The 25,919-nt window shown below is 48.0% G+C and overlaps 1 protein-coding gene across 2 annotated transcripts in view; it reads right to left on the reverse strand.

Moving 5' to 3' along the window:
• ATG2B (autophagy related 2B) overlaps positions 1 to 25,919 on the reverse strand; it is an 860,766-nt gene that overhangs the window by 733,707 nt on the left and 101,140 nt on the right. For both annotated transcript variants that reach the window (XM_069208269.1, XM_069208268.1), the window contains exons 7-9: positions 11,880 to 11,976; positions 786 to 965; positions 85 to 239 (exon numbers count right to left, since the gene is read on the reverse strand). In XM_069208269.1, coding sequence (XP_069064370.1) covers positions 85 to 239; positions 786 to 965; positions 11,880 to 11,976 — 432 coding nt within the window. The remainder of the gene's footprint in view (positions 1 to 84; positions 240 to 785; positions 966 to 11,879; positions 11,977 to 25,919) is intronic.

The raw sequence follows: 25,919 nt of genomic DNA on the forward strand, positions 1-25,919 counted from the left end.
ACAGAATATCTTACATGATAAACGGTTGAAAAATACAATATCACTAGATGAAACAAAGGTCCTAAGGAAATACAAATACTCTACCAGGGTAGCACCCAAAGGTGATCCTGTTGGTGTGTTGGTGTAGGTGCTAGTTAAAGAAAGGTCTAGATCCACAGTTGGAGGGTCTCCAAGTGGCGGGAGTGAGGAAAGGCTATGAGACATATCCATGTCTGCCATCGAGAAGAAAACCTCTTCATCTGTTGAAAGGAGGAAAACACAATTAAATTAATACAATCAAAAAATTATATGGAAATGGAATATATTAGATGCATATATTGAAAGACATTTGAACTGTTCATATTTTACTGAATTAAGAAGTCATGAATTAATATATATGGTAAATATATTTCTTTAAGCAAAATCTCTTTTCTGAAGACTTCGTTCTAAATCACTTGGAAGATGCTATTTAAAAATGAGATGTACACATTTCATGTGCTGTTTTTCAGTTAACAATTCATGATCCCACCCCTAGAAGGGTCCAAAAGGAAGAACAGTGTTCAAACTAAAATGAATACTGCGTAAATACCTGAGATACTACAGTGGTTCCTGGAAAACAAGTGTTCCCTATGGACATTGTACACATTTTGAAATTTGTTCATAATGATGCTGGGAAGTTGATGTAATATGGTCAAGTGCTCAGATATTTTTTTCAAACTCAATTTGAATTTATAATGAGTAATAACATTCCGGTAAATGTGTAATGAACTATACATTTGAAATTTCATTACCGTCTGTAAACTTACCATGGCTAGAGGCAGTACGAGTGTTTTCAGTCTCATAAAAGCTCTTTTCAGGAGATGCTTCTCCAGTCAAAGAATCTTTTCGTAAATAACGTTTGAGCTCATTCTGAATGCGGTACTCATCCTCTTGCTGCATGGGCCGATTTCTTCTGTCTTTACTTGCCAACACCCTATTAGAGGTCTCTGAAGTACACAAGCAAAACAAGACCGTAACAGCGAAAGAGATTTCCTTTTTAAAAACACTATCTGTTAATGTTCAAACATTTTTGCATTTTGTGCGACATGCAGCATGATCTTTTGTTAAATAATATGGCGCTACCTGTTATCTAGTGACACATGCATTTAAATGGTAACGCCAAAATATATCGAACATTAATGTAGTGCAAAGCAGTCTATGTTTCATTATATTTGATATGCAAGCCAATAAAATAATATTATGACTTATGGTCCCGTATGCGACTTGAAAAATGAAAAGAAATCTTTTGAGAGCAGACATTGGTCCCACGGACCACTGCCTGCTCTCAAAAAATGAAAAAAAAAACTTCATTATTGATTTTGAAATGCATCTCGTTTTCCTTTAAGAAAATGGGCTGCATTTCAACAAAAAAACTGCTTTATTTAAAAGCAGTCACAGACATGGTGGTCTGCTGTTTCCAGCAGGCCACCATCCCTGTGAGGGCAGCCATTCCCAATGGGGTCGCAGATTGCGACCTACCTCATGAACTTTCATGAGGTAGGTCATTTGCAGCCCCATTGGGAATCTCAAACAGTGTAAAGTACACTGTTGTACATCCAGTTTCGCGAGTGCAAATTGCGAGTTGCACTGGCTCCAATTCAGAAGCCATGGTAATGTTCAGCGCCAGAGTCGGCGTCAGACAGGGCTGGATTCGCGTTAGACAATGCTGATTCTGCTCTTTGTCAGAGTTGGGTATAATGATGGGGCCTGCAAAGCCTTGGGGCTTCGGAAACAATGGCACTGGAGTGGGTGTGGAGGTAGGTCATGGTCTCGTAGGAGGCACTGCTTCGAATCCAGCACCAGATCAAAGAGGTCTGACTGGCAACAAGGGGCAAAATCCGCAAGCCGAGAATCAGTAGGGGCTCCTTGTGTACCTGTAGGGCCGAAGGTGCACCAAAGGGGTCCGGCCACCAAAATACAGGCCTTGGTACGACGCCCTATCTTGCTACGCCATTGACAAGGAAAAACCCACCAGGCCAATAGCCTCTCAGAACTGAATGGACCCATATACTACAGGCCACTGACATGTCGGGAATACAGTTACGGATAAATTACCGACAGAAGAGAGTGACTTGGCTACGATCCTACAAGTCATCCACAACTTCCAGGCCTCTGTGGAAACCAAAATTGGGGAGGTGCGCATCGAGGTGGCTCTCTTGTGCCAGGATTCATAAAACACCATGTACATGATCACTGAGGCAGAGAATCGCTTGTCCACAATGGAAGACGATGTTGCCACCCTGAAATTTCAGGTTTCTGGCCTCCTCTCCCACACAGCAAAACTCCACCACCAAGCGAAAGATGGTAAAAACCGCTTAGGCTTGTGCTTTGTGGGGATACCTGAGAGTACGGACTGCCACAGGCTGCAGAATTCCTCACCTCAAATCCTGGATGCCTTCTGAACTACTTTTTCCTGGGTTCGCGATCAAGAGAGCGCATAGAGCGCTGACACCTAAATCCCCTCCAGGGGCACGTCATAGACCTATGATTGCCTGCATCCTCAACTTCAAAGACAGAGTCACCATTCTGAGAGAGGCCCGCTCTCGAACAGACCTTAGATGTTGTGACGCAAGGGTTCTCATCTTTCCAGACTACAAGTGCTCAACCTCTCTATAGAATGCTCTTTCTAGCCCGGCTTAGAGAGGTACATGTAAATGAAACTTAGCTTTTCAATAATCCTGAGGCAGCCTCAACATGGCTTACAGAGGAGAGACCACTTCGCCGGCCGGGAGACTCCTCTCCCCAGAACACTGTGCCCCCCTGGGACAGCAATGATGGATGCTGCTGCAAAGTCAAAGGGACATCGCACCCACTCATGCAGAGGCAATCAAAGATGGAAGCCTGACTCCATTTCTCCATCTCCTGACAAGCAGAACCCACCACCAGCTGCTTTGTGCTCCTCCCTACCTACCACCACAGTGGGCTTCCCACTTTGTCAAGGCAGCCTCTCATCCTGCTGACCAGGTGGGAGATATAGATTTATTACACAGCCCCCAGATACGACTTTCCACACTCTCTGTCCGTGGCAGGCGGAGGGGCCTTGTCCTGAACCGCCTACTGTTCAACTCATTTCCTGATGGATGTATTTGATACTATACTATGGAGAGGTCCACCACTCTGTTTCTGACACCAAGTTGTGTTGTGTTTTTGTTTCTAGGGAGATGTTGGGGGAATTGGGATTGTGTTCTTTCCTCTTCCAGATGGGAAGATTTTGTTTGTCTAGTTCTAGATTCACGTTTTACATCACACTCAGGCATTCATTCAGGCTGCAACTTTCCTAATGTACTCTGGGTACTATGTCCATGCTGGACCCATGTCCTGATGCCCCTTGATCTAGGGCGGGAGACTCTCTATCCCTCTGAATCGCCCACAATGAAATCACACAGACATGGGACTCCTGAGGGTGATGTCCTGAAATGTTACCGGACTTCTGGACTGCATGAAGTCATGAAGTGTAGAGAGGGTCCTGAGATATTCGCAATGATTTCACTCTGATGCCCTACTACTTCAGAAGACCCACCTGATGGGGAATCACTACACATTACTGGAGTGCCAGGGTTATGACAGGGTTTACCACTTTGGCTTTGCGCGGGGATCCCAATGGGTGGCGTTCCTACTTCGCTGTTTCATCCCCATGACTGTCACTCAGGAGACTTGTAACCCCTCCCCCCAAAAGCCATTTTACTTGCTCTCATTGGAACTATTGAGGGAAGCACTGTGAGCCTTGAATGTGTCTAGTTGTGCCCTCTGGCACTGGATGCCTTTCCAGAGGGGCTGACGCTGTTGAAGGTGACTAATGCTTTCCTGCCCCTGATATGGATACCACCGACAGCCCCTCTGTCTCTCGCTGAGCCGGTGCTCAATGCCTTTCGACCTGGACCTCCGCCCCAGGACTTTGTGACTTCTGGCATATCTGGAATCCTTGCTGCCATCAATACACCCACACCTCTGCAGCGCATCACACCCATTCCTGCATAGACCTCCTGTTCATGCCAGCCCCAGACAGCCGTGGAGTGTCCCAGATCCAAATTTTTCCATGCAGAATATCAAATCATTCTCCTCTTCTTCTCCACCTCGGCTCGCCCTTAGGGAGACTTGCACCCTTTATGACGACTCAAAGCCTGGTACCTCCAAGATGAATCCTATACACAAGAGATAGGGTGTGAACTTAGGGCCTACTTTCTAACCAATAAGGGCTAGTTTCGCTCAGCCGGTACCTTATGGGCAGTCAGCAAAAGCTATAATTAGGGGCTATGGCAGGAGCTGAGATAGGAAAATGGAACAAGATCACTCCCAACAACTGGCTCGCTTGGAAGCCTGAGCCTTTCAACTGGAAACACATCTTGCTGCTGACTGTTGGGGAGAGATAACTTGGCAGCTGAGCCTGGTGAATGAGGAGATTTGTCTTCAGTCACTTGAGGCAGAGAATATGGAGCGTCTTGACAGACAGAGTGTACGGATAAGGGGGACAAGAACTGCAAACTATTGTATTGGCTTGCCTCCTGCCTGCATGTGAATAGGATCATCCCTGAAGTTATAGACCAGTGATACTCAAAGTACAGCCCAGGGGCCACATGCACCTCTCCTGACCTTTGGATGCAGCCCTCTTTTCAACAGCAGCACTGAGCTGCTGCTTACCCGAATCAGTCCTAACATTAAAAAGATGTTAAAAATCCACGTTCCTATTTCCACTAATGCCCTCGCTGCCTCGCTTCCCATCTTTTCCCTCCTCTGACCTCCTGCCACCCAGCGCCCCTTCTTACTCCCAGGACCTACTTAATGGGGGCCGCAGAGTGACCCCATTGAGCAGTTCCCAGTGCCATCTTTCCCCCAACAGGTATTCTTTTCAGCTCTGTGTGCCGCCGTGCCTTCTGCTGCTCCGTGGCTTGCTTTAACACCTTCTCTTCTTGCTTCTGTTTTTCTTTGCTCTACTCTCGCTACTTTTTGCCACATTGCTGCCCGCTTTCTGCTGTTACTCACTCTACTCTGTCTATACTTTTTGCCTCATTGCTGCCCACTTTCTGACCGTTTTCTGCTTTTCCTCCCTCTGCTCTCCTTCTACTTGTTGCCTGATGGCTGCCTGTTTTCTCCTGTTTTCTGCTTTTCCTTGCTCTGCTCTCTCTCTCTCTCTCTACTTTTTGCCTCTTTGCTGCAATCCTTCCCACCTTCCTGTCCTGTACTGTGCATTCTCTGCATTTGTGGCTCTTTCCACCTTCTACTCCTGCCCTCACCACCTTTTCACCCTTTCCCTCCACCCACATCCCACTATCAACCACCCAGCACCCCTCCCTCCACTCAGGACCTACTTAATGAAAGCCTCAATGCGGCTGTGCAGTGGATGCACACCAAAGGTAGGTCCGCCTGAGCTCCGTCCACACCTGGATCATGCCCAGCAGCATGAACCCCAGCCCTCCGCCCACCTGTGCTACATTGTCGAGGAGTTCAGGGACCTGCACCCCGGGCGCCACAACAGCAACTGCTACACCCTCCTTTCCCTGAGCTACCAAAGAACCTTAGCAGCCTCAGAAAAACCAGCACACACAAGACGAATAACCACCAGCTGGACACCGCTTGTAGGAAAGTCACTCTTTTTGGCATGGTTACCCCCACTTTTTGCCTGTTATCAGTGTGCTGAGACTGTTTTCACTGGGATCCTGCTAACAAGGACCACAGTGACAGTGCTCTCTCCTCTAAATTTGGTAGGTCTAGTACCCTTTCCATCCTACAACTGGCATACTGGAGTACCCCTGTAAGTCCGTAGAATATGGTACCTAGGTACCCAGGGCATTGGTACACCAGGGGTCCCCTATGGGCTGCAGCATGTATTATGCCACCCATGGGAGCCCATTCAAACTGTGTCTGCAGGCCTGCCATTTCAGCCTGCATGAAAAGGTGCATGCACCCATTCTCTGCTGGTTACTACACCAGGTCACTGTAAGTCACCCCTTTCGTAGGCCCTTTCAGCCGAAAGGGCAGGGTGCAGGTTTCTGTGTGTGATGGCACCCCTGCATGAGCAGAGGTGCCCCTACGAACTCCAGGTCCAATGCACTGGAATTCGTAAGTACGGGGAAGCCATTTTACCCATGTACTGGCCACAGGCCACTAACTGTGGTCCAGGTGCATAATGTTAACTCCGAACCTGGGCATATTTGGTATCAAACATGTCGGATTCATACCCCCAAATACTGTTGCCTATATTAGTTGTATGATTCCATGCACTCTGGGGCTCCTTAGAGGACACCAGCATTGCTACTACTAGTCTTCTGAGGTTTTCCGGGTAGCCCGTGCTGCTGCCTCTGCTCAGACAGGTTTCTGCCCTCCTGCTGTCTGACCAGCTCAAGCAGGGGAAGGCAGAACAAAGGATTTCCTGTGACACAACATCCTCTCTCCCTTGGAAATAGGTGTTACTACACAGGGGAGGGGTAGCCTCCCCAAGCCACCGGCAATTGCTTTAGGGGGCACATTTGGAGCCGTCCTTGCATAACCTGGTTTGCACCAGTCCAGGGACTCATGGTCCCTGCTCTGGCACGAAACTGGACAAAGGAAAGGGGAGTGACCACTCCCGTGTCCATCACCACCCCAAGGGTGGTGCCCAGAACTCCTCCAGGTGACCACTTAATTCTCCATCTTGGAAACAAGATGTGCAGAGGCCCCTGGGAGCATCTGGTTGGTCAGGACAGACGACTGGCGTCACTAACCCCCACTGATAGGTGGTCACCCTGCAGAGTGACCAAGCCCCCTGTGAGGGCTATTTAGGGACTTCCTTGCAGGCAGTCCCAGACTCAGCATGCAAGACTCCTCCAGGACTCCTCTGCATCAACCTCTTCTGCTCCTAGCCACCGGAACCACTGCTGGACTTCACAGGAACCAAACAAACGTACAACTTGCAAGATTACCTCACCTTGCAGCATTGCTTCTCTATGTCCTTCCAGCAATTGCAACATTTCCACAGCTGTGAATCCTATGGGGTTGGCATGACTTCAAGCTGCACCAAAGAAGAAAGAAGGAATCTCCCTTGGAGTGAAGGAGTCATACTCCTGCATCCGCAGGCACCTAAGGCAATGAAGTCCGACTGCTGGGATGTGCTCTCCACAGGAACTGCGTGGATCTTCCAACACAGGTGGTGGTTCTAAGTGGTCCTCCTATTCCTCTCTGCCTTCTGTCCAACTTGGGAGACAGTGAGCCCTTGCCTCTCCTTGTGGGCAGAATCCATGTGCACCACGACTCTTGCAGCAACCAAGGCTTGTTGGCTCCTCCTCTGAGGGATCTTTAGGCTCCAAGGAGCCCCGGCCTCCAGCACTTCATCCTTGCAAGGACAATCTCTCTTCTGCTGCTCCAGCGATGTGGGACTCCTCTCCATGTGTGCTGACTGGGCTTCACTGCAACTTACTGTGCCTGCTGCTAGTGGGTTGCCTGTGGGGGATACGGCTTTTCTCGACTGCGGAGGGCCAGTCCGGAATCCCCTCCAAGAGCTGCGTCTCCTGGACCTTGATGGTCCTTTTCTTCTCTGCAAAATCTCTTTTGCCCAGATTTGCATTTGCCAAGGCTTGTTGGTGGGCCTCCTGGCCACTGACCCGACTGCGACCCGGTGACCGTCGTGCAACAGCTTCTGCATGACCATAGGGAGTCCTCTTCAGCTCCTGGGCTCCACACCTGGCCTTCATCATCCACCATGGACCTGGATCTTCATCCACAAAAGGGTGGATAGTGGCTCCTGCCCCACCTGGACACTCATGCTTGGACTGGACTCTGTCCCCTTCTCTTGCTCTCTTCTACCAGAATCCACCATTAGGTTCCACTGGACTGGTCCTGTCCTTGCAAAGTTCCTTTTCCAAGTCTCCTTGTTAGTCTTTGAGAAGACCAGGTAACTTACCTCTGCTCTCCTGGTTGCTGGGGGATATCTAGGTATTCACCACTTGGGGTCATGAGTTCTCCCAGCTCCCTCCTAACTATTACACATCCTTAGGTGGGGGACCTAACGTCACATTCTACTATTTTAGTATATGGTTTGCCCCCCCCCCCATAAGGTTCTAGCTATTTTCTGCTATTTCTTGCCAATGCTTGTTATTTTTGTACGCTAATTCCCAATACTAACCGTGTGTATATATAGTGCGTACTTACCTCCAGTTGGGGGACTGATTACAAGCAATCTAGGTCAGTGTTACTGTAATAAAGTACCTTTATTTTTTCAACACTGAGAGGTTCCTTTCATGTGAGATAAGTTACTGTGTGACTACTGTGGCACTGCAAGTGATTTACACTCCTCCTAGATAAGTCTTGCCTGCTCACCATAGCTACCACTAAAGAGCCCTGGCTTCCTAGACACTGCTTCACTAACTAATAGGGCTTGCCTGGGCCTGGTATAAAGTGCAAGCACCACAGGTGTCCACCACACATCAGACCAACTTCTTACACCGCTCACCTCTCAATCCATCTCAGCCATCATGTCATCCATCCACAACAGGGCACACTCTGACCCATGCCCCCAGCAATACTTCAACCCTGGAACCAACCACATGAGGAATGAACTCACCCACTTCCTCAACACCTCCATCACAACAGACACATGGAAACATGAAGAAATTAGACCCCACTCCTAAAGAAACCATCCGCCGACTAAAGCGAACTAAAAAATGAACAACCGATCTCGCTGCTACCCTACCTCGCCAAAGTACTCGAGAAGGCCATCAACCAACAGCTCACTGAATACTTGGAGCAAAGCAACCTGCTTGACATCTCCCAATCAGGATTCCAAGCCAAGCACAGCACTGAGAACGCTTTTCATTGGGGCCACAGATGACATCAGAACACAGGATGTACCCAGAGCATCAGACTGCCTCCCTTCACCTCTGAACCCAAAGGCATCACATTTGGCATCCTCCAAGGATCATCCCTCAGCCCTACACTGTTCAACATCTGCATGACACCCCTGGCAGACAACATCAGATCCCAGTCTCAACATTACATCCTACGTGGACCATAACCAGCTCATCCTCTCACTCATCAAAAACCTGCCCACCACCAGGACTAACGTCTGTCACGCCATGACCAAAGTGGCCAACTGGATGAAAGCAAACTAACTGAAACTCAACTCCGACAAAACAGAAGACCTAATCTTTGGCAGAAACGCACCCACTTAGGACCACAGCTGCTGGCCATTCAAACTCGGATCCACCCCACACATTTAGACCATGCACGCAACATCTGCATCATCCTTGACAGTGAATTGACCATTAAGCGGCACATCAATGCAGTCGCCTTCTCCTGCTTCCACACTCTCCGCAGGATCTTGAAATGGATCCCTGTCAACACCAGGAAAACCGTCACCCATGCCCCTGTTACCAGCCCCTCAGCTACTGCAACGCACTATGCTCTGGCATCTCCACCCAACTCCTCAATACAAAATGCGGCAACTCATCCAGGACCACCCCAAACGTGCCCACATCACCCCTCAACTTCAGAAACCCCCATTGGCTCCCAATTTAGAAGAGATGCCAGTTCAAGATCCTGACGCACACCTATAAGGCCCTACACGACCAAGGAGCAGCCTACATCAACCACTGACTGAACTTCTAACAAACCTGGCAGACACCTGTGCTCCTCTTCACACACACACACACACACACACACACCAAATACGTTGCAGCCGCAGTGGTGGCTGCTCCTTCTCCTACATAGCCGCTATGGCCTGGAACAACTTGCCCCTCCACCTCCGCACAGCACTCTCCCAAACAAACTTCAGGAAGAAACTCAAGGCCTGGATCTTCGACAGAGACCTTGCACCCCAGCGCTCAGATATCCCCAGGGATGATAGTGCCATGCACTACAAATGATTGATTGATGGAGAACTGACATTGTGACTACCAAACGTTCAACTAGCATACAATGGCAATTCTTTACATTTATTTTCACTTCTGCAGTAATGGCTCATACTTTAGTTGAACTAGTCTATTCACATGAGGTATAAGATTTACCACTATGAAAGGTACTACTTAGCCGCACAGTTGCTGCATGCCGTACATTGGTTGGATGAGAAACAGAACTGGGAACAAACATTATTGGAGGACACACTTGAGGGAGCCCAATTGGGGGAATTATTGATGCAAGGGAATAACAGACCATGTACGTTTACCCATGGGAAAAATCAGGGAGCAGGCCATTAGGCAGGTCTTAAGAGGGCATCTTACGCCCCGATATGGATATTTGAAATCTTTCCCCCTTTGCACAAATAGCACACACAATGACAGAGGCCAAATGGCCAGAAGGAGGATGCATAATGCTCTCTGAATTTTACCCAGCGGGAAGGTTTATTACGTTGCAGGAAGTGCAGTAGTCATTTATTCTGGGTTGTGGCCACTTTCTCCAACATGCAAAGGTGGCAGCCACCGCCAGACAACTATGGCCTTCATTCCCAGATGCCTCTAAACTGACTCAGACCTTAGTCACACTTTTGCAATGGCGGGGGGACATAGGATAATAACACACTTATACCAGGGACTATGCACAGATATGAAAACACAACCATTACCCATCAAAACCACATGGCAACAATTTACAAGAGCCCCTTAACCTCTAGGGACTGGACCAATGTCCACGCAGCTGTGAAAGAAGTGGAAGTTTGCACCCGCTTTAAGCAGATACAATACAATTACATACATATGGCATACCTCTCCCCTAAATGCTTAGATGTCATATACCCCAAGTGGGATCAGAGATGCCTGAAATGCTCTGTTGATGTCGCCGATTTTATACATATGGTGTGGTTCTGCCCTGTATTACAAGTCTACTGGACAGACATACTCGCTCGGCTGCGGGAGGCCACGGGTTGAAAGAAACAATAATCGATTGAGAAACGCCTGTTCGTTTTTTTTTCGTTGAGCAAGAACAAAAAGCTTGGTAGACATTATGCTATATTGGGCCTCACGGTGGCAAAGCACTGCATTGCTGTCCATTGGTTAAGTCCACGAGCCCTAACCAAAGAGACATAGAAATCTGACATGACTATGTGGGTGGGAGCAGAGGAGGCTCATATGCGGAAAACTAGGAGAGATGCAGAAGCATAAGATGTGTTGCCGGCCTGGGTGGAGATGACAAGAGTCCTGCTTACTCATGAAACATCACAAGAGACTGAATCGCCTCCCAAACAAGTAGGCATGAATGACAGAATTCTATGTGAAGCTGTGCAGAGGACAACTATGAATCTGGAGCCAAGCAGTTTGCTTTTTTCCTGGATTTGAAAATGGCTACTTCAGAAAGTCAGAGGTACTTGGCTATTACAAGACAGCTGTCGGCAGGGGAGTTGGGGGGGGGGGAGGGGGGGGGGGGTTGAAGGAGTCTATGGACCATGCAAACAAACAGAGTTGAACACTGTGGGAGGGAAGGGCTGAAGTTTCTTTTTCCTCAAGTGCACTCTGTTAACTCGTTTTGGACAGCCAGGACCCAGCTGAAGAATTCTCTGTGGCCTGAAGGCGGTGGTTTGGTGATTATTTGCTCTTGATAGATGCAGGCGTGGTAAATGCCTCTTTGGAGGAGAGGAGATGGCTCTGTTGTTTGGTTGGAGCTACTGCATGTTTTTTCCTCTCTACTGTATGTCTTCTTGAAGTAGCTGAATTACTTTGAAGGCTGTATTATTTTTAAAAGATGCTATTAATTAATTATCTGTTATATCCTCACTGCTGTGACTTTCATTCTATTGGTTAGTTGTTTAACTATTTTGTTGGACCTGTGTCTGTTGTAGATGGGAAGAATTTATGATTTCTACCATATTCAAACATAAAGGATAGGTGCTCTAAAAGTGCAAGAACATTTATTGAACTGACATTCACCTTTAATAACATCTATGACAGAACACTTTTACTTACCTGGTCCAGCAATGGCTGCCAACGTCTCCAGCAGAAGGTGTACCTGCCTTGGTGAGAGGAATAGATGGAAAGAATCTATATGCCCATCTATATCAAACTGCAAAAAACAAAAATATCTTTAACACTACATTTTTTTCACAAGATTTAAGCATGTCACACTAAATCATCAGAAGTACAATCACCATCATAAATTATTCTACTCTTGTAGTAAGCTGACTGTGTAGGAAGAAAATGGCTTCCCAGAAGTCACCATCTTGTCTAAGTGCCTCAGCTAACAAATGTGTACATCGCAATAAGGAAGCACACTGTGACAATATAGACAGTGCACAAGGGTGACTGCAGTGTTCCTGATCCAGACTGATATATTACTTAAAATTCTGGCATCTCAGCCAGGCACAAATTTTCTACCCAGCCATCTACAAGTTCAAAGATTCAGAGCATTGTTTTAAGCAGGAATAAATGTACAACAGGAGTGAAAACAAGCAAATCAAAAGGAACGATGATGAAGAAATAAAAAATGTGCATTAAGTTACAATATTTGTTGGGTGCCTGGCCAAGATGGCGGTTCACACGGACGCTTTTTAAGAATCTCCGTAAGCGGCCCGAGAAATAATCCTCCATCCCTCATCCCGGCGTGTCCAGGGCGACCCCCTCACACGGGGTGGGTGCCTGGGCATCGGAGAGCTGCCTGTGCGACCGGCGGCCCCCGCAAGTGAGAGGGAGATCGAGCGTCGGCGGGACCGGAGGCCGGGCCGCCGATGCCGCAAAGGGAGACGGCAGTGAAGCCGGGCGAACGACATCGCAACACAGCGCATCACAGCGGCCTGGGTGGCGGGCCCGTGCAGGTGCGCAAGCAGGCGCGCACAAGGAGACGGCCGAACCCGGGGGCGGAGGATTTGAACTGCCCGATAGGCTGCGCAACCTACTTTGGTTATGGCGATCGGGCCAGTGGTCGCAGCAGAAGGAACGACCTGGGCGCACCGGCTAGGGCGGCCCAGGCAAACCTGCCCCGCAGGGGGTTGCCCTGGCGGCAAGGCTGGTCCGGACACGATTTAGCCCTGAATGGGCAGTAGAAAGGCGACCAACACGGCTACGGCGGGACAGATCGTTGAGGCGGGCCCCCTGGCCTGCGGATGAACTGCATGCAAGGGCGACACACCTTAACAGCGGGCCCCGTCCATGGGCCCATCGAACGGGGAGCCACGGCCTGAAAGCATGGAGTGCTCGTTGGGAGGAGCACACCAACTGTTGTGTTCCGGCCGTCTCGGATCCGGGCCCTTGGCATGCGCAGACTGCGCTGGGGGACTCCAAGTCTCCTTCCGGCTCGGGCCTGAGGTACAGAGTTCGACGGAAACCTAACTGCCCACAGTAGTGGGCAGGGGAGTAGCAGACCCAGGGAACGGGAGCAGCACACAACAGGGAGCAGACGACAATGACCGGCGGCGGCATAACAGCAGCCCACGTTAACGGGAGGACAGAGGAGGGGACCGCGCCCCACAGACGGGTGCATCGACGTGGATACAGGTCCTAACGATACAGCGACTGCCGTGTGGATGCCGACTGGTGCATATACAGGTGAGCGCGCTGGTGGTCCCCGCCCCTGGCGGAAGCACGTAGGAAGACGGTTCTGCCGGTGCGTGCATCTCCGGAGCAACGGCCTCCTGGTCCACCCTTTAGCCTGCCCACCACAACATCAAAGCATCCAACATACGTTGAGTCCTGGGCCTGTGGCCGCGGACAGACCGGCCGTTCCCCCTCCAGGCGCCCATGTTAAACCTGGAAGCAAACCGACCACTGGTGTCTGCCCTCCCACGCCTCACCATAAACTGCCTTGGAAGTTCATAAGAACCAGACCTATCACAGCATTCAAGGACCCGCATCCAACATAGTCAAGCCTAAGCCCTCCAGGCCACACTCCATGGCGGACACAGAGGAACCAGGCCCCGCGAGCTCTATGGGGAAACAAGCCGCGACACTGCAACAAATGAACCTGACACTGCAAACTCACTCGGCGCAGTTCGATAAAATATTGCAAGCACTACTGGAAACAAAAACTACTCTGGAGGGGAAGATAGACGCGGTGGCGATTGAAGTAAATCTCCTCAGGAGAGACCACCGGAAATTAGCAGACAGAGTAGGCAACAACAAGCGGACGCTCTCAGCAGTTCAACAGGGAATACAAGAACTGCGCGACCAGGTGCAACGAATGGAGACAGAGATCAGTCTACTCCAGAAAAGAACAGAGGACCCGGAGGGTCGCTCCTGAAGAAACAACATCAGATTCATGGGCTTCCTGGAGCGCATAGAAACTCGCAAAGCTGAACAATTCTTGGAAAAATAGCTTCTAGACAATGTCATGTCAATCACGGCCTCACGATGTTCGCGGTGGAGCGTGCACATCGGATACCAGGAGGCCCACCGCGTCCGGGAGCCCCTCCCCGTCCACTGATAGCACGACTGCTGAACTTCAGAGACAGAGACACGATCCTACAAAAGTTCAGGACCCAAGGTTCAATGAAGCTGGACAACGAATCGATCACGGCGTACCCGGACTACACAGCAGAAGTACAACGCAAAAGAACATCCTTCACGAGAGTAACTTCTACGGGACAATAACCTATCCTACTCACTACTATTCCCCACACGTCTCCGTGTAGTGGATGGGGACAAGACCCACATCTTTCCATCCCCTGAAGATGCCTGGACATGGCTACATTCCAAGGGCATGGCCTAGCTCAAGCAAGATAACATTAACCAGGACACCTGGATCACACCCCTACCCCGCAGACATAGGAAACCTAAGTCCAAAATACACTTCTCACAAGCACAAGTAACAGAAAGCCAGGTACGAGCACTGCAGGAAGCCAATCTGTTTAAATCACCATCGCGCCAAACATATTGTGATCCGGAGACGGTGGGCACCAGCCCCTAGGCAGACCCATCCAGTGGCTCTTCCTCTCCCATGGCACTGGGCCCGGAGCTGACGCCGCGCACGGCAAATGATCTTTAGTCCATTATACTGCGGAGTGAAGCGACAGATATAGCAAAGAGATCTAATTGGTGCAACGGGGAGCTGCCGATCCCCTCTGGTCCTGGGAGCATTTCTCCTGTGCGCATAATGGGTCTCAAGGAGGCGTGAGGGGCGCGTCGCCGGGGGCACACCAAAGGGAGAGAAACACCTGATCGGGCCCACCCAGAGAAGCCGCACCGCATGGTACTTGCTTCCCCCCACACCCCATGGGGGCTCCAGAAGGACCTTGTTAAAACAGTTACCGTACGGAGCACCAGTTGTGCCACACGGACACCAGATGTATCGCATCTACGTTACCCCTCTTCAATTCCCTTTTTCTTTTCTCTTTCTCTACTCTTCCTATCACACTATGCAAAGACACTCCGTTGTGGGTCACTAGGGGAGGACAAAAGCCGGAAATCGGGAAACACTGGGCACTAGAAGACCACTTGAGCTAGGGAAAGGGATCCACACCTCAACCGAAATATACTAAGATGCCTAACTACAACATAATGACCTGGAATGTGCAAGGCATGGCCAGTACTGCTAAATGCAACAAAATATATACATACCTAAAAAGGCACAAAGTCCACATCGCCATACTTCAAGAAACTCACCTAAACACAGAAGAGCTGCGCAGTCTAACGAATAAATGGCGTGGCCTCGTCCACGGCACCACTTCCTCCACATACGCTAGGGGGGTGCTAATATGGATGGCCCCTGAGGTACCCTACATGATACACCAGCACAAAATAGACCCGGAGGGCCGATATGTGCAACTAGTGGGCTCACTGGACGGCAAACCATTGGTTATAACCGGCATATATGCTCCTAACGTAAAGAATGGGGAACTCCTCTTATCTCTTACTACCCGACTGTTCCAAGAGCCTTCCCAGGCATCTCTATGGGGAGGAGACTGGAACTGCGTACCCGACATATTGGCTGACAGATCACCCCCCCCCCCTCAAAATGAGACCACGTGCAGGAAATCTTCCCATGGATATTGGAGCTAGGACTATCCGACATATGGCGCACACTAAATCCCCTGAACAGGGTATACTCCTTTTACTTCCCGGTACACCACCTCCACACACTCATTGACTTGATTCTTTGCTCAGAGGCGCTGGTCAGCAACTTCACGGGAACCTCATATCTCGCTAAGATGCTATCGGATCACTCCCCTCTGATGGGCTCCATTACCTGGGATAAAACTAGAACACGCATTCCAACCTGCCGTATACATCACAGTTTATTGCTTGACCCCCATTCCATAGCGAATTATCAGAGCACCTCTCAACGTACTTCAAGCTCAATCACGGGACAGCAACCTCTCACGCGGTAGAGTGGGATGCCCATAAAGTTGTCGTTAGAGGATTATGCATGGCAGCGGCGGGTGGGACAAGGTGCACCCTACTAGAAGACTTGAAGACGGCAGAGTCCGAGCTCCGACAGGCAGAGACGAGCGCAGCGTTGGGCGGGGTGTATCCAGGCGACCTCCGCACACTTCAGAAACAAATTGGCATGACCGATAGATGCCTAGGCAACTATGACTACCGCCACTACATAACTAGAGCACACGCAGAGGAAGATCGCTCCGATAGACTGTTGGCCTGGCTGGTACATGGAGAACAACAACACAGGCCAATAGGAGCAATGGCATCTGATACGGGAGCAATGATCAACACTCAATCAGGGATAAACTCAGCTTTCCAACATTATTACAGCAAACTATATACAGCGCAACCCCCTCCACCCACAGAACATCTATCTGTATTCTTCGGAGCACTTCCCCTGGCTCGACTTATGGAGACACAACGGGAGATGTTAGACATGCACATCAATGCAGCAGAGGTTTAACTTGCTCTGCAACAACTGGCGGGGGTAAGGCTCTGGGCAGTGACAGCCTCCCATCTGAGTACTATCGAGCGTGCTCGGGACAACTAATCCAGCCCTATGTCGAAATGGTACATGAAGCGCTAGAGAGAGGCAGGCTCTCAAAGACACAGCGCAAGGCTATAATTGTGGTTCTCTCGAAGCCGGGACGGGACCCCCTAGATGTAAGATCATATAGACCACTCTCTCTCCTACATTTAGATTGTAAACTGATAGGCAAGATTCTAGCTAATCGTCTACTTCCACTAATGCCGTATCTGGTCCATGAAGACCAATCGGGCTTTATCCCAGGGCGCAACACATTTATGAACATCAGGCGCCTACTAAAAACCATATATGAAACACCCCCATCCAGTCACGACCGGGTTGCAGTCTCATTGGACATCGAGAAGGCATTCGATACGCTGGGCTGGCCCTACCTGCTGGAGACTCCATCCCGTCTGGGGTTTGGGAAAGCTTATCTGAAATGGATAGAAATACTATACACAGACCCCGTCGCCAGAGTTAAAACGGGCAGGGTTATCTCAGAGGAGTTTCCAATAGGCATAGGTACGAGACAAGGGTGCCCATTGTCTCTGTTGTTGTTTGCATTGGCAATGGAACCCATCACCGCGCGATTCAGAGTGCGGGCACAGGAATGGGATATTCCAAGTTGGGAGGGATTCCAGATTATTTCATTGTATGCCGACGACACGCTGATATACCTACGTAACCACAACAGATCACTGCCAGATATGCTACAACTACTAGATCAATTCGGGGATATCTCAGGCCTACGGGTCAATCGGTCTAAATCTTGCCTATTCCCACTGGTGCTGACACCGGTAGAACGGCGGCTCAGCATCCCCACATGCACACTACCATGGACACAACATTTAAATACTTAGGCATACAAATATATCACGAAGCATCTGATTTGAGGGAGGGCAACTTGGGACGAGCACTCCGCTCTATCAGAGGATACCTACCCTTTTGGGGATCGCTCCCGCTCTCACCAATAGGAAGAGTGGCAATAGCCAAAATTATAATACTGCCACGTATGCTCTACCACTTCATGGCTTTACCAATACAAACACCCTGTGATTTTTTCGCGGCACTGAATAGTCTCAGTTAATTTGGGGCGGAGGCCGTCAGCGCGCAGCTCTAGCAGGAACGCACCTCCCCTTAGAACTAGGAGGGCTCGGAACACCACACTATGAGTTTTACTATGCAGCAGCACAGGTACAGTGGACATGGCTCTGGCTACAAGACCCATCGAACTCTGAAGCCTAATCAGTACAGGCTGCCCTCAGACACACAAACATTCTGGAATGGCTGCTTGACGGCAGCAGTCAGACTGTCCAGAAAAACATTCTAATGCGAACAGCACATTGGAGCTGGGGCAGTTATATATTAGACAAGAACCGTACTCCCCCATACTCACCCAAGATAGCTCTCTTATCGGTCCCTGGGATCCTGAGAGTGTTTAAACAGCACAATATACAACAATGGCCTGAGAGAGGCGACCAGGTAATCGGGGACATATATTCGGACGGCACACTGTTGCCCTTCACAGAACTAATTGTGAGGTACAATGTGGATAAAAGATGGTTCTTGACATACTGTGCCCTACAGCAGCTCATGCGCCATACCTGGAGATGCGGAGACAGGGAACCCCCAGCCTCACCAATACTACATGAGTTGCTCTCCGGTTTGGGAGAGCAACGCAGCATTTCACAGCTCTACACACTACTCCTAAATAAATCGGAGGCTGCACAGCCTGGAGTAAAGGCAAGGTGGGATAGCACTCTACCGACCCCAATAGATCAACGTGACTGGAACAAGGCACTGGACCTGGTCCGGTCCGTGTCTCGTAACCCCAGGTTCCGCTTTACCCAGTTCAACTACTTACACCAAACCTATCTCTCCCCCCACCATCTGCAGCACATTTTCACACAGTCTCATCAGGAATGCCTGCAATGCGGAGAGCCAAGAGCAACCTTCTTTCATATGACCTGGGAATGCCCCCCGCGCCTGGCAGTAGGTAACCACCTTGACGGCTGAATTGGTTGGTCGCCCGCTTCTCCCCACGCCTGCGTCATGTCTCCTGGGCATCCGTCCCCGCCCAAAAAAGAACAAACAAACACAGAAATGTATAGAGCTGTTTTTTATCCTATTTAAGCGGCTAATAGCAACGCGTTGGAAGGCCCCAGCTGCGCCGGACACTCGACAATTATTGAAGGACCTGCTACAGCGGGCCCGGGCGGAGACAAACACATTACACTCAGTTCAAGACAGAGGATCACAGCTCAAAGGGATAGACACATGGGACGCCCTGGTCGCATCCTTGGAAGCCAAGGACGATCACCGCCCACCTTGATAAAGAGACCATGCCTGACCACCAGAATATCACCACACATAAAGTCACAACCTAATCAGACCCTGAGGCCTGTGGAAATATACCAAACCCAACCCCCACATATCAATTTCATTACCCAAGTAATATAGCCAAAATGAGCAGGCCCCCACTAAGCACCATATTGTAAATGGAGAGGACTACACGGAGTGGGACCGGGCTCGGAGGGGAGGTCACTGGGGATGGGGAGGGAGGTTGGTGCACGCCTGCTGCACGTTATCAAAAGGAAGTACTACCCCCCCTCCTGTACATCCAGGACAGCGCTGTACTGACACATCGCCCCCCAATGTACCACACAGTAGCAGGCAAATTCCCATGCTCTTCACCAATAACTGAGATGCCGCAGACGAGTATTCCTCTTCCCCCTCCTCACCCTCTCATCCCTCCGCCCTCTCCCCGGCCAGACCACACACACCAGCACACCTCCACAGGTCTATACCCGACCAAAAAAGATCACTTGTGCCCAATCCTCCTGTCTAGACGACCCTCACAGCATATCACATAGCTCTATTACCCACTTTACTCTATTTTCCCCCCACATTCCTTTTCTCACTTCGGATTTGTATACTGCAAAAACTGATGTAACTAATGTTGATCGTGTAAACGTATACATCTCAATGTTCTACCACACTAATAAAAAGATTTTAAAAAATAAGGTTTTCTTTTTGTGCTCCAACTAACAGGAACATATCAATGGCTATAGGGTCCATGCTATACCAAAACCGAATAAAGAAACCTAATAGATAAATATATGAGATGTTCTACTGCACAGCAGCGTTTTGACAGATACAGGTTATGCTGACCGCATAAGTGATCTTCATATTATAATGCTTGTTCTGCTGTTTAATGTCTTCGGGATATGTGATGAAGTATCCAGCTGACATTTTGAGACGTTTCTCTTTATTCCTAAAGATGTTGACATCCAAATTTCTAATAATACCCTAACCATAGCTTTTGAAAATGCAGGAGAGGCAATTCCTAAAGAAATCTAGACTAAACAGTCTGAACAATTATAACACAAATTTCCACATGTCCGAGAATACTACATCAGGACTAAACCTTTACTTGTACTTGAGATACTCACCCTAGATTTACTGTTTGACTCTAACCTCAAAATACAAGAAACAGTATAGTATCTTTTTCACGATTCAGGTACTCCTGCTTCTGTCTTTCCTTTCACTCCTCATTACTTGTTCAAAAACCTACTTTTAGCAGGCAAAGTCAGAAAGTGCTCTTTTACTTTTATAATAAGAAAATAAATGTCACAGCTTCATACTTGGAAAGGGCACCTAACCTACAAATCTTCATGCACCCAACAGCTAACATAATCCACACAAATCTTAGGTCCTCATTTTGTAAATTCCATTTTCAAAAGGTTTTTTAGCAAGCCACAAAGGTTGTGACCTATGCTTGGCAAGGTGGTTGGCAACGCATACATTGTGAGTGAGCAGGAGCAAGAGTGCAAAGTACAGAGATCACCATGAAGGTTGTTTTCCAATACTCTGATGTCCAGGAGTTCTCTTGTGCGTGCCAAACTCCCTAGGCTCAACTTTGCCCTGTGCCATCTTCAACAAGGCAGGCCTCAATGAGCCAGTGTCCGTTTGCACAGTGATACACAGATGATGTAGGAAGGTGTGATGAGCTAACTGAGACCCTGCAGGAGTGTTGCTACTGCTGCCAGTTTGCCCACATTCACACTAACATCACTCAGAGACGGATGAAAATAAGAAGCTCCACCAGAACTGCAAGCAAATCCAACCGTCTTTAAAGCCCAACAAACTCCGCCCCCAAAACTGCCATTTGAAAAACAAACAAAAAAAGTGTTCTAAATAAATCTTAAATCCTTTGAAAAAACAGATTTGGTTAAACTTTGGGATATGATTAGTGAGTCCACTGCCACAAAGACAAATTGTATATTACAACAGGAGAAATAAATATGATATGCATTTTGTGAACATTTAGCATGCTGTTTTTGTAACAAGACTGAACTATTTGGACTAATAACATTAATTCTACGCCACTACTTAGGCAATTTTGAACAAATAAATACATCTCTCCGTCTGTAGTTGTCTAAAGAGGTTTGCCAAAATTGTCCTAAATCTACATTACCCCTATACAATTTTCTACTGTATGTCAGTTGTAGTCCTGGCTACCTGGACATTTGTCAGGAATTGTCACATCATTTCAATTTTACAGCACAAGAAACAACCACTGATAAAGCCAAAAGGTCTCGCCTATGCAAAGCTATTGGCTTTCCCAAAGTACTTTAGCCATGTTCTACACTGTTGTCGCTGTTGTTCAGCTAGAGAAGAGTGGTGTAGAGTGGCGAAGAGCAGAGTGCAAAGATTAGAGTGGCAAAGAGTAGAGTGGCAAAGAGTAGAGTGTTGTGGAATTGAGTAGTGGGGCCTAGAGTAGTGGGGTGTATAGTGGATGGACATATAGTGGAGGAGCTTAGAGTGGAATAAAGTGTTGAAGACTACAGTGGTGTAGTGTCACCATGGTACAGAGCTGCCTAGAGTGGAGTAAAGTCAGAGTGGCGTGGAGTAGAGTTGGAGAGGGGAGTGGAGTGGTGTATTGTGAAGGGGCGCATAGTGGCACAGAGTGGAGTAGAGTGGCACAGTGTCGTGGAGTAGAATTTCACAGTGTTGTAGAGTAGAGTGTTAGAGTGTAGATACATTGAGTAGAGTGGCATAGGTGGAGTTGAGTGGAGCAAATTAGAGTGTCAGAGCGGAGGGATGTAGAGTTGAGGACCACAGAGTGAAGTAAAGGGTTGTAGAGTTGTGTGGCATAGAATGGAGTGGCCTAAAGTGTCAGAGTAGAATGGAATGGCATACAGTGGAGTGAAATGGGTTGGAGTGTCGCAAAGTGGAGTAGAGGGGCCTAGTATGCGGTTGCATACAGTTCAGTGGAGTGTGATGGAGTGGAGTAGAGTGTTGTCTCTGGGAATAGAGTGTCGTAGAGTGGAGTGATCTAGATTCGAGGGGCACAGAGTGGTGTAGAGTATTGTAGAGCGGAGTGGCATAGTATGGAGAATGCATGGTGTGGGAGTGACCTGCCATTACAGACAACACATTTTCAATAGACATGACAATTACATTTGCACTTACAGTTTTACTGATAAAACTATAGAGTGCATAAACGGTAATGTGAGATGATTGCATCACCTAGTTTACTGATTTGTTTTGATTGTATTCAAATATTTGTTCCCACCACACTTCCAAATTACAAAAAAAGTGTTTCATTTGTGCTTTGGTTTCTGATATATTTGCACAGTTAATTTACAGACATTTAAATTTTTATTGTGTACTAGAATAAAACATTTTCTTTCCCAGTACCCAGTCAGAGAAAGAAAAGTAAACACCAAGCTCTCTCGGAAGTCAGAACCTAACATTTCACCTCTGTCTTTGAAAGCCCAGCAAAGGTGACAAGATAAGAAAAAAATGTAAAGGCTTGTTTACAGAAAGCGAAAACTTGTAGAAGGAAACAAAGAGCGTTGGTGAACAATGTTTGCTCTATGGGAGCAACAAAGACAAGCTGGACAGCCCCTAAAACAAACAAAGCAGGGACACAGAAAGCCTGAAAATGTGAGTTAAATACCACAAAGCCGATGGTAAACAATGGGCAGAATGCACTCCAGGGAGAGCTTTCAGATTGCCCACATGAAGTCTTTATTGAAACCAGACAGCTGTGCCGACAGATAGGCTTCAACCTAAAAACGGGGTGGAGGGAGGAGTTGCGCACTCAATCAATCAGTTTTTGTAAAGTGCGGCTATTCATCCGTGAGGCACTGGGGGGGAGGGGAGGTGCCTCATCCGAACAGCCACAAGTTGAGGTTCTTCCTGAAGATGGTGAGGAATGGCCTTTGTCTGAGGAGCTGGGGGAGATGTTGCAGCTCTGCAGGTTGGTGGTGCATTTTATTTTGCATGATGAAGAGTACACGTCTGCACATTCTTCAACTATTCATTTTACCCAGAGTGACTTGAATGCCAGGCATTCCACCGCTTTGGGACAGGCACTTTTTTGGTAATACTACCCTATAATTCTGAGCGAAGTTTGTCGGTGTTGTTTCAGGACTCAGAATTGAAGGGACAGCCAAACCAAGAGTTTCCATATCAATCTCTTCTCTCTTTTTCTGGAATGAAACTGGATGGATTCTGTCACAACAGATTTAATGTACAAATTCAGGGGCACAATGTTTCAAGAATTAGATAAGATGCGGGTGGAGCTCCTCCGGGATGGAAAAAGATGTTGTGTAGGACTAGAAACACTTAAGAGAGAATGGGAGAAGGAGGGGATGGTGGTACTAGATGTGGAGCTCTATTATCTGGCAGCACACCCACACATGCGGTACACCAGCTAGATGAGGAAGGAAACTAGAAAAAAGTCACTCCTTGAAGGCAGGTATGGTGACTACCACCTTGGGGCCCTACTGATAAGGGAGAGAAGAGTACCAGACTCGCTGCCTCATGTGAGCTGCTTGGTATGCTGGCTCTGGGAACGAGCAAGGTGATGCGGGCACCGCTTGAGCCACAGTTGGACTGGTGGATAGTACAACCCTTTGCACAGATAGTCCAGGCTATGGGGGTCAGCTGACAGCAGGCTGGAGGCTGAATCATGTTATCTGATAGCTATCCCGCAGGCAACTTTATAACTATGCATAGTACATTTGAGATGTTTGGGCTGGGCCCAGGGCAATTTCTCTTGTATGCAAATATAGCAGACATGGCCCGTAAGGTATGGCCCTAGTTTCCTGAGGCCCCTGAACCTACACAGATGGTGGTTGTCATGCTCTCACTGGGCGGGCCCACAAAGTGATTACACAGTTGTACCGCACTTTGCGTGCAGATAGACGGTTGGCACCACTGCAGGTTGAAGAAGACTGACAGCACATTATTGATGACCCTATCAGCCCCAAAGACTGGCTCAAAATACAGCATGGTGTCCACAAGGTGTCAATAAATGCGAGATTCGAACTGGTGCAATACAATTTTGTCCACATAGCCTACCTCTCCCCTTAGAGATTACATGCCATTTACCCCACCAGAGAGTAGAGCTTCGGCAGATGTGGAAGTATAGAGGCAGATTTCTTCCATTGTAATGTGGAATTGTCCAGTTATTATGACCCACTGGATGGAAATATTGGCTCAATCAAAAAATCCCTTGCACAGTGAAGCAATGTTTAATGGGTTTGCACCCTGATAGAACTAAGAAGAAATTAAGTAGGAAATTTACAATGTTGGGTCTCATATTAGCCAAAAGAGGTATTCCTATTAGCTGGTTGAGCCCCTGACCCCCACTGCAACAGGACTGGTGAAGGATCTATTGGAGTGGGCAGGGCCAGAGGAAGCACACAAGACGGACATGTAGAGATGAGTGTGATGCACGACCTGCTCTCCTTTGGAGAATTTCTTCGATGTAATGTGGAACTGTCCAGTTATTATGACCGACTGGGTGGAAATACTGGCTGAATCAAGAGCATAACAGGGTGGGAAGTCCCTTGCAAGGTAAAGCAATGTCTAATGGGTTTGCACCCTGAAAGAACTAAGAAGAAATTAAGTAGGAAATATACAATGTTGGGTCTCATATTAGCCAAAGAGGTATTGCTATTAGCTGGTTGAACCCCCGACCTCCATTGCAACAGGACTGTAGAAGGGATCTATTGGAGTGGGCAGGACCGGAGGAAGCACACGAGAGGGACATGCAGAGATGAGTGTGACAACCTGCTCTCCTGAGGGGTTATGATGTGCATCATCACAGAACCCCCGTAGATGGATCTCCATGTTAAAGCACTAGACCTGCCAGGCGGGTCCCATATGTTAGGACGATATACGGTTTATGAGAATGGAGATACAGGAGTCCGGGTGAGATAGGAGACACTCTAGTTAAGATCGATTAAGGATCGGTTGTAGCCAAACTCAGACGTTGTTCTAAGTGTACTGACAAGATGGACTATTAGAAGCATGGGGGAGGGAGTGGGAAGGGAGGAGTTTAGATACCTGTTTTTGATATTGTTTATTAATATACTACTGGTGGGTGCTATATACTACTACATCATGTTATTCGGTATGTTTAAAGTACTGCACTTGATACGCTCGGAACAAAAAGATGCCCGAAGCAAATGTCATTGCAGTGGGTACCGGTTTACTGTACATACTAATGCGTTTGAAGAAATACCAATAAAAAATTATAAACATTTTTAAAAAGTCTAGGGGACAAAACTGGTGCTGGGATCATGGGCACAGACTTCCGTTCTTTTGCCCATCAATACAGATCCATACAAACAGTTGCACATATCTAAAACAGAAACGGACTGCAGAGCGCTATTACGCTGCCTGGCTCTATGCATGAGTTTTGTGGGTAGGAGATGGTCCTGTGTTTCTGAAAGACAAAATTAGCTGGGCAAGTGAATGATGTAGGTTGGAGAAAGAAAAACTGAGTAATGCAAGAAAAATTGGTAATTAAAAAACATCAACGTGTAGCAGCGACAACTGCAAGTGCTAGTTGCTGCTAATAACCGAGGTACTGCAGCTCAGAATATTAAATTACATCTCGGGTTACTGAAACAAAATTATGAGCACATGCAAGTATATACTGCAAATGTTAGTTAATTTTCAAAATGTGGATTACAATCATATGCTGATATTTACAGATGCATTTGTTCACCTACACAGGAAGGGATTATTTCCTTGAGGTGACTGGAAATCCTTCACCTTTTATACTATTTATATAGTTATATAATGGT

This window comes from Pleurodeles waltl, chromosome 9, assembly GCF_031143425.1.
Source record: "Pleurodeles waltl isolate 20211129_DDA chromosome 9, aPleWal1.hap1.20221129, whole genome shotgun sequence".
In the NCBI taxonomy this organism is placed as follows: Eukaryota; Metazoa; Chordata; class Amphibia; order Caudata; family Salamandridae; genus Pleurodeles; species Pleurodeles waltl.